Source organism: Mixophyes fleayi, chromosome 1 (assembly GCF_038048845.1).
Source record: "Mixophyes fleayi isolate aMixFle1 chromosome 1, aMixFle1.hap1, whole genome shotgun sequence".
In the NCBI taxonomy this organism is placed as follows: domain Eukaryota; kingdom Metazoa; phylum Chordata; class Amphibia; order Anura; family Limnodynastidae; genus Mixophyes; species Mixophyes fleayi.
In genome coordinates, this window is record NC_134402.1 from 462554659 (window position 1) to 462568856 (window position 14198).

Below are 14198 nucleotides of genomic sequence, written 5' to 3' on the forward strand. Positions count from 1 at the left end.
TCCTGGGCGGCGTGCCATGGGGCTTCGGCTGAACAACTGTGCAAAGCGGCCACTTGGACGTCTGTTCATACTTTTGTACAGTTTTACAGATTGCAGGCTTTCGCATCTTCTGATGCGAGCTTTGGCAGGAAAATATTGCGTGCAGCCGCTCCAGAGCATTCCCTCCCATAGAGGCTGCTTTGGTATGTCCCCAATGTCTGGCAGTGTCCCCCAGTGGTAGGAGAGAGAAAAGAGGATTTTTACTTACCGTAAAATCTATTTCTCTTTCTCCACTGGGGGACACTGCGCTCCCTCCCTTGCTCTGTAGACGATCTGATTATGAATGTTTTTGATTTACATTCTTCTGCCTTTGGGCAGCTCCTTATAGTACACTTGGTTAGTCAAAACTGAGGTATCTAGGAGAGGAGGGGCATAGCAGAGGAGGGGAGTAAAAATCAAAGAGTTTTTAGTGCCTAAACTCCCAATCCCACTACTATACCCCAATGTCTGGCAGTGTCCCCCAGTGGAGAAAGAGAAATAGATTTTACGGTAAGTAAAAATCCTCTTATTGCAAAGGTGGCATAGCTAGGTGCTGGATGTTATACACCTCTGGCAACGGGTCTGATTGAAATACCTTAATTCAATTAACAGGTGTGGCCAAATACTTTTGTCCATGTAGTGTATGTACCCAAGTGTGGAGTCAGTACGTATATATATATATATATATATATATATATATATATATATATATATATATATATTATAATCTATCATTTTATATAACTTGTGGGGATTGTGAATGCATTCAGTATGTCATATATACCTCTTCCCTCCTTCCAGTGAGGGAATTCTCAAGACTGCGAAGGCCCTGGTTGAAGACACAAAGGTCTTGGTTCAAAATGCAACGTCCAGCCAAGAAAAACTTGCTCAGGCCGCACAGTCGTCAGTGATGACTATTACACGTCTCGCGGAGAATGTTAAACTTGGGGCGGCCAGTCTGGGAGCTGAGGACCCCGAGACTCAGGTACAGCTATATTGCTGGGATTTCTTCTCTTGTGGACATATATATGTATTCTTGATGTTTATTCACTATTGATCTCTTGATCTTTGTATTTGTACCAGAGATCAGTTACTGGAGCTTAAGCCCAGAGATCTATGTAGTAGACCAGTGTTGGCTAACCTGTGACACTCCAGGTGTTTTGAAACTACAAGTCCCAGCATACCCTTCCAGCAATAAGCTGCTGTATATTGGCAAAGCATGCTGGGACTTGTAGTTTCACAACACCTGGAGTGTCACAGGTTAGCCAACACTGTAGTAGACTATGATTGGGAAATCTGACTTCCATGCTTCAATATAATATGTGATAATACATTATAGGGGTTGAAGTACATGTAACTCATTATATTAAATAACCCTCCATGTATTTCCCAGACGTACCGTGTTAATGCATTGTGTGTTGTCCGAGCTTGAGAAGAGGTTGGTGATTCTGCAGCTCCTGGATGATGCTCGGTAGAAGCATATAGAGCAGTCTTTGACATTAACCTTCTTTTGTGTAATAATAAACAGACCAAATTCATTGTTTTTCTCTAATATAAGGTCTTTGTACATGAGGTGATATTTCATGCATCTGACCACTTTTGTACCTTTACCCAGGTGGTGCTTATCAACGCAGTGAAGGATGTGGCGAAGGCCCTGGGTGATCTCATCAGTGCCACCAAGGCTGCGGCCGGGAAGTCCAGCGATGACCCATCAGTCTATCAGCTGAAGAATTCAGCCAAGGTCAGGAAATGTGGAGCGTGGGTTATTTTCCTGTATCACATAGTTCCATGTTTCTAGATGTCATTTCATTTATTGTGTTTCTAGGTTATGGTGACCAATGTGACATCTCTCTTGAAAACCGTGAAAGCTGTAGAAGATGAAGCTACAAAGGGAACCCGGGCTCTGGAGGCCACAATAGAACACATACGTCAGGAGCTTGCCGTGAGTTCAGGGGATGTGATAGGTGGTATGGAGGCAGCACAGGGGGTAGTCGTTGTATATGGTCTGCTGACTTTCCCCACTTGCCACATCATGTGTTTCAGCTTTGTCCTCTATTACCTTGTAAGTCACCTCTGTCCTTTCACGTTCCTCTTACCTCGTGCTTCACCTCTGTCCTTTCATGTTCCTCTCTTACCTTGTGCTTCACCTCTGTCCTCACATTCCTTTCTCACCTCGTGCTTCACCTCTGTCCTCACATTCCTTTCTCACCTCGTACGTTACCTCTGTCCTTTCATGTTCCTCTTTTACCTCGTGCTTCACCTCTGTCCTTTCATGTTCCTCTCTTACCTTGTGCTTCACCTCTGTCCTCACATTCCTTTCTCACCTCGTGCTTCACCTCTGTCCTCACATTCCTTTCTCACCTCGTTCTTCACCTCTGTCCTCTCACGTTCCTCTCACGTTCCTCTTTTACCTCGTTCTTCACCTCTGTCCTCTCACGTTCCTCATACCTCGTACGTTACCTCTGTCTTCTCACGTTCCTCTCATACCTCGTACGTCACCTCTGTCCTCTCACGTTCCTCTCTTACTTCGTTCTTCACCTCTGTCCTCTCACGTTCCTCTCTTACCTCGTTCTTCACCTCTGTCCTCTCACGTTCCTCTCTTACTTCGTTCTTCACCTCTGTCCTCTCACGTTCCTCTCTTACCTCGTTCTTCACCTCTATCCTTTCACGTTCCTCTCTTACCTCGTTCTTCACCTCTGTCCTCTCACGTTCCTCTCTTACCTCGTTCTTCACCTCTGTCCTCACGTTCCTCTCTTACCTCGTACGTCATCTCTGTCCTTACGTTCCTCTCTTACCACGTTCTTCACCTCTGTCCTCACACATTCCTCTCATACCTTGTAAGTCACCTCTGTCCTCTCACATTCCTCTCTTACCTCGTTCTTCACCTCTGTCCTCTCACGTTCCTCTCTTACCTCGTTCTTCACCTCTGTCCTATCACGTTCCTCTCTTACCTCGTTCTTCACCTCTGTCCTCTCACGTTCCTCTCTTACCTCGTTCTTCACCTCTGTCCTCTCACGTTGCTCTCTTACCTCGTTCTTCACCTCTGTCCTCTCACGTTCCTTTCTTACCTCGTGCTTCACCTCTGTCCTCTCACGTTCCTCATACCTCGTACGTTACCTCTGTCTTCTCACGTTCCTCTCATACCTCGTACGTCACCTCTGTCCTCTCACGTTCCTCTCTTACCTCGTACGTCACCTCTGTCCTCTCATGTTCCTCTCTTACCTCGTTCTTCACCTCTGTCTTCTCATGTTCCTCTCTTACCTCGTACGTCACCTCTGTCCTCTCACGTTCCTCATACCTCGTACGTTACCTCTGTCTTCTCATGTTCCTCTCATACCTCGTACGTCACCTCTGTCCTCTCACGTTCCTCTCTTACCTCGTACGTCACCTCTGTCCTCTCACGTTCCTCTCTTACCTCGTACGTCACCTCTGTCCTCTCACGTTCCTCTCTTTCCTCGTTCTTCACCTCTGTCCTCTCACGTTCCTCTCTTACCTCGTACGTCACCTCTGTCCTCTCACGTTCCTCTCTTACCTTGTGCTTCACCTCTGTCCTCACGTCCCTTTATTACCTTGTATTTCACAGTTTAATGTGTTCTGTTTTTCCACAGGTGTTTTCTTCTCCCGAGCCACCTCCACAGACATCGACCCCGGAGGATTTCATTCGCATGACAAAAGGCATCACTATGGCAACTGCGAAGGCTGTTGCCGCAGGAAACTCATGCCGGCAGGAAGATGTAATTGCTACAGCCAACCTGAGCCGCCGCGCTATCGCCGACATGCTCCGTTCATGCAAGGTGTGTGCTATCCTAGTGTGATGATTAAACATCAGCCGTTAGGAACAACTTTGTAATTTTCTTTGTATCACCTCTGTTCAGGAAGCTGCTTATCACCCTGAAGTGAGCCCTGATGTTCGTATGCGTGCAATGAGATTTGGCAAAGAGTGTGCCACAGGTTACCTGCAGCTCCTGGACCATGTACTGGTGGTGAGTGGGGCAGTCTCTGATCTTCCTCTTTTCTCCTCTCAGTATTCGTTTTATGTCCTCGCTCCACCTTTCTTTCTCCTTTGTCTCACAGATTCTTCAGAAGCCGAGTGCGGAGCAGAAACAACAGTTGGCCGGTTACTCCAAGCAAGTGGCCGGCTGCGTAACGGAGCTTATCCAGGCTGCTGAGGCAATGAAAGGTGCCCAATACATATGAAGACCCTATGTCCCTCTTCCTGTGTTTTATATGTAGATAATGGTTTTAGAAGATATGTTTAATCGCTTGGTATTGCTTAGATCATGTTCTACATTTACCTCTATCGGGTAGTAAATGGGAATTTGTAGATTCCAATTCTGTGTCCGTTAGAGGACAATTTGGCAGTCTTTTCCCTGTACAGATCTACAAGCTGCAGCCAGGATGAGTAAATCCTGTAAATACTGTACCCAGTTCTCATTCCTACTAAACATTAAGTAAGACAGGCGTGTAACACGCAGCCTTTATTGTAGGTCGTCCTTCATTGGCACCTGCTACTGATACCCCCGTGTATGTGCACCGGCCTGAGGGTCTGCATATTAATACTGAACAGGAAATAATTATCTGTTCTGTTTTTTGTCTGTGACCCCCTGTTGCGGCCAGGCACAGAATGGGTGGATCCTGAAGACCCCACAGTTATTGCAGAGAATGAATTGTTGGGAGCCGCAGCAGCTATAGAGGCAGCAGCCAAAAAACTGGAGCAGCTGAAACCCCGGGCAAAACCCAAGGTAAGACCCCGACGTTTATCTGATTGTCACCAAGACCCCCAACCCTACCAGAGACAACTTAATTACTAAGCCCCGCGCCAAACCCAAGGTAAGACCCCGACGTTTATCTGATTGTCACCAAGACCCCCAACCCCACCAGAGACAACTTAATTACTAAGCCCTGTGTCAAGAGCAAGCTAAGACCTCCTCAGACACCAGTGGTATGGTAGGAGTCCCCTCAATGAGCCAGTCTTGGGGTAAACGTCGGATGCTGCCTAAACAGGTTAAATCTCTAAGACACCATGTAATTAATCTCAACGCCAAACTTAATTAAGCTCATTCCTCTAACTGTGACCTGTGCCGATGTCCCATGTGTAAAACACAGCAGATTGTTTACCGAAGCTCTTCTCACAGCAGGCAGACGAGAGCTTGAACTTCGAGGAGCAGATCTTGGAGGCAGCAAAGTCCATTGCAGCTGCTACCAGTGCTCTTGTGAAAGCAGCATCAGCTGCCCAGAGAGAGCTGGTGGCCCAGGGCAAGGTGAGCACCATGCTCTCCCTCGTTCTCTGTCATGCACTCCATGTCTCTTCTCTCTCTCTCTCCTCCTCTCCCTCGTTCTCTGTCATGCACTCCATATCTCTTCTCTGTCCTCCTCTCCCTCGTTCTCTGTCATGCACTCCATATCTCTTCTCTCTGTCCTCCTCTCCCTCGTTCTCTCTGTCATCCACTCCATGTCTCTTCTCTCTCTGTCCTCCTCTCCCTCGAGATCTGTCATCCACTCCATGTCTCTTCTCTCTCTGTCCTCCTCTCCCTCGAGATCTGTCATCCACTCCATGTCTCTTCTCTCTCTCTCTCCTTCTCTCCCTCGTTCTCTGTCATGCACTCCATATCTCTTCTCTCTGTCCTCCTCTCCCTCGTTCTCTCTGTCATCCACTCCATGTCTCTTCTCTCTCTGTCCTCCTCTCCCTCGTTCTCGGTCATCCACTCCATGTCTCTACTCTCTCTCTCCTCCTCTCCCTCGAGATCTGTCATCCACTCCATGTCTCTACTCTCTCTCTCCTCCTCTCCCTCGAGATCTGTCATCCACTCCATGTCTCTTCTCTCTCTCCTCTCCCTCGTTCTCTGTCATCCACTCCATGTCTCTTCTCTCTCTGTCCTCCTCTCCCTCGTTATCTGTCATCCACTCCATGTCTCTTATCTCTCTCTCTCCTCCTCTCCCTCGTTCTCTGTCATGCACTCCATATCTCTTCTCTCTGTCCTCCTCTCCCTCGTTCTCTGTCATGCACTCCATATCTCTTCTCTCTGTCCTCCTCTCCCTCGTTCTCTCGGTCATCCACTCCATGTCTCTACTCTCTCTCTCCTCCTCTCCCTCGAGATCTGTCATCCACTCCATGTCTCTTCTCTCTGTCCTCCTCTCCCTCGTTCTCTGTCATCCACTCCATATCTCTTCTCTCTCTCTCTCCTCCTCTCCCTCGTTCTCTGTCATGCACTCCATATCTCTTCTCTCTGTCCTCCTCTCCCTCGTTCTCTCTGTCATCCACTCCATGTCTCTTCTCTCTCTGTCCTCCTCTCCCTCGAGATCTGTCATCCACTCCATGTCTCTTCTCTCTCTGTCCTCCTCTCCCTCGTTCTCTGTCATCCACTCCATGTCTCTACTCTCTCTGTCCTCCTCTCCCTCGTTCTCTGTCATCCACTCCATGTCTCTTCTCTCTCTCTCTCTCTCCTCCTCTCCCTCGTTCTCTGTCATCCACTCCATGTCTCTTCTCTCTCTCTCTCCTCCTCTCCCTCGTTCTCTGTCATGCACTCCATATCTCTTCTCTCTCTCTCTCCTCCTCTCCCTCGTTCTCTGTCATGCACTCCATATCTCTTCTCTCTGTCCTCCTCTCCCTCGTTCTCTCTGTCATCCACTCCATATCTCTTCTCTCTGTCCTCCTCTCCCTCGTTCTCTCTGTCATCCACTCCATGTCTCTTCTCTCTCTGTCCTCCTCTCCCTCGTTCTCGGTCATCCACTCCATGTCTCTACTCTCTCTGTCCTCCTCTCCCTCGTTCTCTGTCATCCACTCCATGTCTCTTCTCTCTCTCTCTCTCTCTCCTCCTCTCCCTCGTTCTGTCATCCACTCCATGTCTCTTCTCTCTCTCTCTCTCTCCTCCTCTCCCTCGTTCTCTGTCATGCACTCCATATCTCTTCTCTCTCTCTCTCCAACTCTGCTCTCTGTCTCTTAGTCATGCACTCCATGTCTCTTCTCTCTCTCTCTCTCTCCTCCTCTCCCTCGTTCTCTGTCATCCACTCCATGTCTCTACTCTCTCTCTGTCCTCCTCTCCTTCGTTCTCTCTGTCATCCACTCCATGTCTCTACTCTCTCTCTGTCCTCCTCTCCTTCGTTCTCTCTGTCATCCACTCCATGTCTCTTCTCTCTCTGTCCTCCTCTCCCTCATTCTCGGTCATCCACTCCATGTCTCTACTCTCTCTCTCCTCCTCTCCCTCGTTCTGTCATCCACTCCATGTCTCTTCTCTCTCTCTCTCCTCTCCCTCGTTCTCTGTCATGCACTCCATATCTCTTCTCTCTCTTTCTCCAACTCTGCTCTCTGTCTCTTAGTCATGCACTCCATGTCTCTTCTCTCTCTTTCTCCAACTCTGCTCTCTGTCTCTTAGTCATGCACTCCATGTCTCTTCTCTCTCTCTCTCTCTCCTCCTCTCCCTCGTTCTCTGTCATGCACTCCATATCTCTTCTCTCTCTCTCTCCAACTCTGCTCTCTGTCTCTTAGTCATGCACTCCATGTCTCTTCTCTCTCTCTCTCTCTCTCTCTCTCTCCTCCTCTCCCTCGTTCTCTGTCATCCACTCCATGTCTCTACTCTCTCTCTGTCCTCCTCTCCTTCGTTCTCTCTGTCATCCACTCCATGTCTCTACTCTCTCTCTGTCCTCCTCTCCTTCGTTCTCTCTGTCATCCACTCCATGTCTCTTCTCTCTCTGTCCTCCTCTCCCTCATTCTCGGTCATCCACTCCATGTCTCTACTCTCTCTCTCCTCCTCTCCCTCGTTCTGTCATCCACTCCATGTCTCTTCTCTCTCTCTCTCCTCTCCCTCGTTCTCTGTCATGCACTCCATATCTCTTCTCTCTGTCCTCCTCTCCCTCGTTCTCTGTCATGCACTCCATATCTCTTCTCTCTGTCCTCCTCTCCCTCGTTCTCTCTGTCATCCACTCCATGTCTCTTCTCTCTCTGTCCTCCTCTCCCTCGAGATCTGTCATCCACTCCATGTCTCTTCTCTCTCTCTCTCCTTCTCTCCCTCGTTCTCTGTCATGCACTCCATATCTCTTCTCTCTGTCCTCCTCTCCCTCGTTCTCTCTGTCATCCACTCCATGTCTCTTCTCTCTCTGTCCTCCTCTCCCTCGTTCTCGGTCATCCACTCCATGTCTCTACTCTCTCTCTCCTCCTCTCCCTCGAGATCTGTCATCCACTCCATGTCTCTACTCTCTCTCTCCTCCTCTCCCTCGAGATCTGTCATCCACTCCATGTCTCTTCTCTCTCTCCTCTCCCTCGTTCTCTGTCATCCACTCCATGTCTCTTCTCTCTCTGTCCTCCTCTCCCTCGTTATCTGTCATCCACTCCATGTCTCTTATCTCTCTCTCTCCTCCTCTCCCTCGTTCTCTGTCATGCACTCCATATCTCTTCTCTCTGTCCTCCTCTCCCTCGTTCTCTGTCATGCACTCCATATCTCTTCTCTCTGTCCTCCTCTCCCTCGTTCTCTCGGTCATCCACTCCATGTCTCTACTCTCTCTCTCCTCCTCTCCCTCGAGATCTGTCATCCACTCCATGTCTCTTCTCTCTGTCCTCCTCTCCCTCGTTCTCTGTCATCCACTCCATATCTCTTCTCTCTCTCTCTCCTCCTCTCCCTCGTTCTCTGTCATGCACTCCATATCTCTTCTCTCTGTCCTCCTCTCCCTCGTTCTCTCTGTCATCCACTCCATGTCTCTTCTCTCTCTGTCCTCCTCTCCCTCGAGATCTGTCATCCACTCCATGTCTCTTCTCTCTCTGTCCTCCTCTCCCTCGTTCTCTGTCATCCACTCCATGTCTCTACTCTCTCTGTCCTCCTCTCCCTCGTTCTCTGTCATCCACTCCATGTCTCTTCTCTCTCTCTCTCTCTCCTCCTCTCCCTCGTTCTCTGTCATCCACTCCATGTCTCTTCTCTCTCTCTCTCCTCCTCTCCCTCGTTCTCTGTCATGCACTCCATATCTCTTCTCTCTCTCTCTCCTCCTCTCCCTCGTTCTCTGTCATGCACTCCATATCTCTTCTCTCTGTCCTCCTCTCCCTCGTTCTCTCTGTCATCCACTCCATATCTCTTCTCTCTGTCCTCCTCTCCCTCGTTCTCTCTGTCATCCACTCCATGTCTCTTCTCTCTCTGTCCTCCTCTCCCTCGTTCTCGGTCATCCACTCCATGTCTCTACTCTCTCTGTCCTCCTCTCCCTCGTTCTCTGTCATCCACTCCATGTCTCTTCTCTCTCTCTCTCTCTCTCTCCTCCTCTCCCTCGTTCTGTCATCCACTCCATGTCTCTTCTCTCTCTCTCTCTCTCCTCCTCTCCCTCGTTCTCTGTCATGCACTCCATATCTCTTCTCTCTCTCTCTCCAACTCTGCTCTCTGTCTCTTAGTCATGCACTCCATGTCTCTTCTCTCTCTCTCTCTCTCTCCTCCTCTCCCTCGTTCTCTGTCATCCACTCCATGTCTCTACTCTCTCTCTGTCCTCCTCTCCTTCGTTCTCTCTGTCATCCACTCCATGTCTCTACTCTCTCTCTGTCCTCCTCTCCTTCGTTCTCTCTGTCATCCACTCCATGTCTCTTCTCTCTCTGTCCTCCTCTCCCTCATTCTCGGTCATCCACTCCATGTCTCTACTCTCTCTCTCCTCCTCTCCCTCGTTCTGTCATCCACTCCATGTCTCTTCTCTCTCTCTCTCCTCTCCCTCGTTCTCTGTCATGCACTCCATATCTCTTCTCTCTCTTTCTCCAACTCTGCTCTCTGTCTCTTAGTCATGCACTCCATGTCTCTTCTCTCTCTTTCTCCAACTCTGCTCTCTGTCTCTTAGTCATGCACTCCATGTCTCTTCTCTCTCTCTCTCTCTCCTCCTCTCCCTCGTTCTCGGTCATCCACTCCATGTCTCTTCTCTCTCTCTCCTCCTCTCCCTCGTTCTCTGTCATCCACTCCATGTCTCTTCTCTCTCTCTCTCTCTCCTCCTCTCCCTCGTTCTGTCATCCACTCCATGTCTCTTCTCTCTCTCTCTCTCTCTCCTCCTCTCCCTCGTTCTCTGTCATGCACTCCATATCTCTTCTCTCTCTCTCTCCAACTCTGCTCTCTGTCTCTTAGTCATGCACTCCATGTCTCTTCTCTCTCTCTCTCTCTCCTCCTCTCCCTCGTTCTCTGTCATGCACTCCATATCTCTTCTCTCTCTCTCTCCAACTCTGCTCTCTGTCTCTTAGTCATGCACTCCATGTCTCTTCTCTCTCTCTCTCTCTCTCCTCCTCTCCCTCGTTCTCTGTCATGCAATCCATATCTCTTCTCTCTCTCCTCCTCTCCCTCGTTCTCTGTCATCCACTCCATGTCTCTACTCTCTCTCTGTCCTCCTCTCCTTCGTTCTCTCTGTCATCCACTCCATGTCTCTTCTCTCTCTGTCCTCCTCTCCCTCATTCTCGGTCATCCACTCCATGTCTCTACTCTCTCTCTCCTCCTCTCCCTCGTTCTGTCATCCACTCCATGTCTCTTCTCTCTCTCTCCCCTCTCCCTCGTTCTCTGTCATCCTCTCCATGTCTCTTCTCTCTCTCTCTCTCTCTCCTCTCCCTCGTTCTCTGTCATGCACTCCATATCTCTTCTCTCTCTTTCTCCAACTCTGCTCTCTGTCTCTTAGTCATGCACTCCATGTCTCTTCTCTCTCTTTCTCCAACTCTGCTCTCTGTCTCTTAGTCATGCACTCCATGTCTCTTCTCTCTCTCTCTCTCCTCCTCTCCCTCGTTCTCTCTGTCATCCACTCCATGTCTCTTCTCTCTCTCCTCCTCTCCTTTGTTCTCTGTCATCCACTTCATGTCTCTTCTCTCTCTCTCCTCCTCTCCCTCGTTCTCTCTGTCATCCACTCCATGTCTCTTCTCTCTCTCTCCTCCTCTCCCTCGTTCTGTCATCCACTCCATGTCTCTTCTCTCTCTCTCTCTCCTCCTCTCCCTCGTTCTCTCTGTCATCCACTCCATGTCTCTTCTCTCTCTCTCTCCTCCTCTCCCACGTTCTCTGTCATGCAATCCATATCTCTTCTCTCTGTCCTCCTCTCCCTCGTTCTCTGTCATCCACTCCATGTCTCTACTCTCTCTCTGTCCTCCTCTCCTTCGTTCTCTCTGTCATCCACTCCATGTCTCTTCTCTCTCTCTCCCCTCTCCCTCGTTCTCTGTCATCCTCTCCATGTCTCTTCTCTCTCTCTCTCCTCCTCTCCCTCGTTCTCTGTCATGCACTCCATATCTCTTCTCTCTCTTTCTCCAACTCTGCTCTCTGTCTCTTAGTCATGCACTCCATGTCTCTTCTCTCTCTCTCTCTCCTCCTCTCCCTCGTTCTCTGTCATGCACTCCATGTCTCTTCTCTCTCTCTCCTCCTCTCCCTTGTTCTCTGTCATCCACTCCATGTCTCTTCTCTCTCACTCTCTCCTCCCCCTCGTTCTCTCTGTCATGCACTCCATATCTCTTCTCTCTCTCCTCCTCTGCGCTCTGTCTTAGTCATGCACTCCATGTCTCTTCTCTCTCTGTCCTCCTCTCCCTCGTTCTCTCTGTCATCCACTCCATGTCTCTCTTCTCTCTCCCCTCCTCTCCCTCGTTCTCTCTGTCATCCACTCCATGTCTCTTCTCTCTCTCTCTCCTCCTCTCCCTCGTTCTCTCTGTCATCCACTCCACGTCTCTTCTCTCTCTCTCCTCCTCTCCCTCGTTCTCTCTGTCATCCACTCCATGTCTCTTCTCTCTCTGTCCTCCTCTCCCTCGTTCTCTCTGTCATGCACTCCATATCTCTTCTCTCTCTCTCTCTAACTCTGCTCTCTGTCTCTTAGTCATGCACTCCATATCTCTTCTCTCTCTCTCCTCCTCTCCTCTGCTCTCTGTGTCTTAGTCATGCACTCCATGTCTCTTCTCTCTCTCTCCTCCTTCTGCAGGTTGGAGCAATCCCAGCAAATGCTGTTGATGATGGGCAGTGGTCTCAGGGGCTGATATCAGCTGTGAGTATATGGGAATGGTCAGTCTATATAGGGAGAGAATTAGTATATATATAAAACATACACTACTGTTTGTATTCATAGGCCCGTATGGTTGCTGCCGCAACAAGTAATTTGTGTGAAGCTGCAAATTCTGCAGTCCAGGGTCACGCCAGCGAGGAGAAGTTGATTTCATCCGCGAAGCAAGTGGCTGCTTCTACTGCTCAGCTCCTTGTAGCCTGTAAGGTGAAAGCTGACCATGATTCCGAGGCTATGAAGAGACTACAGGTCAGTGATTGGAGGACAGTGCCATGAGCACCCAGTCATAGCCCGGCTACAGATTACAACAATCTGTTTATACATTGTGTCTTGCAGGTGGCCGGGAACGCCGTGAAGAGAGCGTCCGACAACTTAGTGAAGGCTGCCCAGAAAGCGGCTGCATTCCAGGAACATGACGAGACTGTGGTGGTGAAGGAAAAGATGGTGGGCGGCATTGCACAGGTGAGCCGTTCTTCCCTTGTCTTGTGTTCCTCAGGTGTCAGGAGCTCCTAGCATGTGGAAGTGTAATTAGGCCCATTCCAGTATCATGATAATCTGCTTTGTGCCTTAAGAAAGGCCGTCCCATATATATGTAGGCAACAGTCAATGCCAACATTTCCCTCTTTACATATAGAATAATCCCACTACATATATGAACTGATCTTTATGTGTCCTCTTACACATTAACCCACCCTCCCTCATACAAGGTTTAATTTGTTGTGGTATAATTACTGGTGACGGTGATGACACTAGTTACGTTCTCTGGTTTCTGGATGGAATTCTCAGAGCAGACACCATTATTTTGTCTGGTATCGATCATGTATGAGGTGAAAGATGACAGAATGAATGATGTGCTTCTGTTCTGCAGATTATTGCAGCTCAGGAAGAAATGTTACGGAAGGAACGTGAACTGGAGGAAGCTCGGAAGAAGTTGGCCATGATCAGACAGCAGCAATATAAATTTCTGCCATCGGAGCTACGAGAAGATTCACAGAACTGAGCTGACTAACTTACCTCTTGCTGCCATTAATCTTACCTGCCACCCCATCTCCCTGACTACTGAGGCTTAACCGGCTTCTACTGCTCACTAATCATTCTTGCACATGTCCCTCGGTAGTTGAGACTTTGCCCAGCCCGTCCCTGTCGACGCTCTGGGTGTTGGGGCCACACGTCTTCACCTTTTCTTCCCAAAGACACAATTCTGTCCTCGTCAAAGGGTGGACTTTTCATTCCCAGTTCAACGGTTCATATTGTACAGGTGGTGCCTTATTGCCCTGACGCTGGCTTGTATTCGGGGCAGCTTCTGATGCCTTATTGTGCTTCTGCTACGTCTATGCCATATTACCTGCAAGCTGTTCTCAGTGCCTTGCGTCCCCTTATTCTTCCCTGGGTGAGTGCAGTGCGATGTGATGAATGTAATGTGAGTGTGGTTCTGTCTGTTCCTCCCCCAGTTCTATACATTACTTATACGTCATGAGGAAAGTGCCTGAGTGTGCCATGCACAATCAATCTGTTACCGCCCTGCCAGCGAGTCTGCTTTATATTCTCTTCAATGAAGTCCTTTTACATTTCTATATAAAATATCTATTTTTATTTTGCATTTTGTTGATATTTTATATGTGATATATTGGACCCTGAGAGGTACCACCTCTGCCTGTTCACTTCCATGGCTCCACCAAAACGTTTATAATCAATAAATATCTTCACCTGGACTTCTGTCTGTACCGTCTATTGTTCTGTGACCAATATTTGCAACAAATCTGACAACAGAAATCATTGTGTGTTTATTGGGGTTATTGGGATTAATTCCCGCACATGCAGGTATGTAAGGTGACCGTGTTGTCCATGTACTGGCATTTAATGATGAAGTGGCGATAAATATAATTCTTATCTTTTCTTTATAAGGCGCCACAAAGTTCCACAGGGCTGTACATGATATTTACTAGACAGCAACGATACATAGTACATCACATAATACATTATACAGTATTAAATATATACAAAGACCTGACATTACACACAGATAACTTTGGTAATCCAGATCCTTATTTACAGGATGGCGAGTGACTGTGATATGCACTGTGAAGCAGCCTAGAGGTACAGAGGTGATGGAGTAGTAGAAGTAGGACCCATCTTGTGAGAGCTTACATCCTAAAGGGAAGACACAAATAGGGTGGCACTGTGTGCAGGTGGTATCTAAGGCATTGTAGTTAGGA

General features: G+C 48.6%; 1 protein-coding gene across 1 annotated transcript in view; it reads left to right on the forward strand.

Annotated features, from left to right (window-relative positions):
• The window catches only part of LOC142103370 (talin-1-like), a 35976-nt gene extending 22282 nt beyond the window's left edge, over positions 1-13694 (forward strand). Inside the window, exons 13-24 of the mRNA XM_075187436.1 lie at positions 820-1003; positions 1634-1759; positions 1844-1960; positions 3627-3812; positions 3894-4001; positions 4093-4198; positions 4636-4760; positions 5154-5279; positions 11905-11967; positions 12049-12231; positions 12319-12444; positions 12851-13694. Of these exons, the coding sequence (XP_075043537.1) occupies positions 820-1003; positions 1634-1759; positions 1844-1960; positions 3627-3812; positions 3894-4001; positions 4093-4198; positions 4636-4760; positions 5154-5279; positions 11905-11967; positions 12049-12231; positions 12319-12444; positions 12851-12982 (1582 nt within the window). The 3' untranslated portion in view covers positions 12983-13694. The remainder of the gene's footprint in view (positions 1-819; positions 1004-1633; positions 1760-1843; positions 1961-3626; positions 3813-3893; positions 4002-4092; positions 4199-4635; positions 4761-5153; positions 5280-11904; positions 11968-12048; positions 12232-12318; positions 12445-12850) is intronic.
• The last annotated feature ends 504 nt before the right edge of the window (positions 13695-14198 follow it).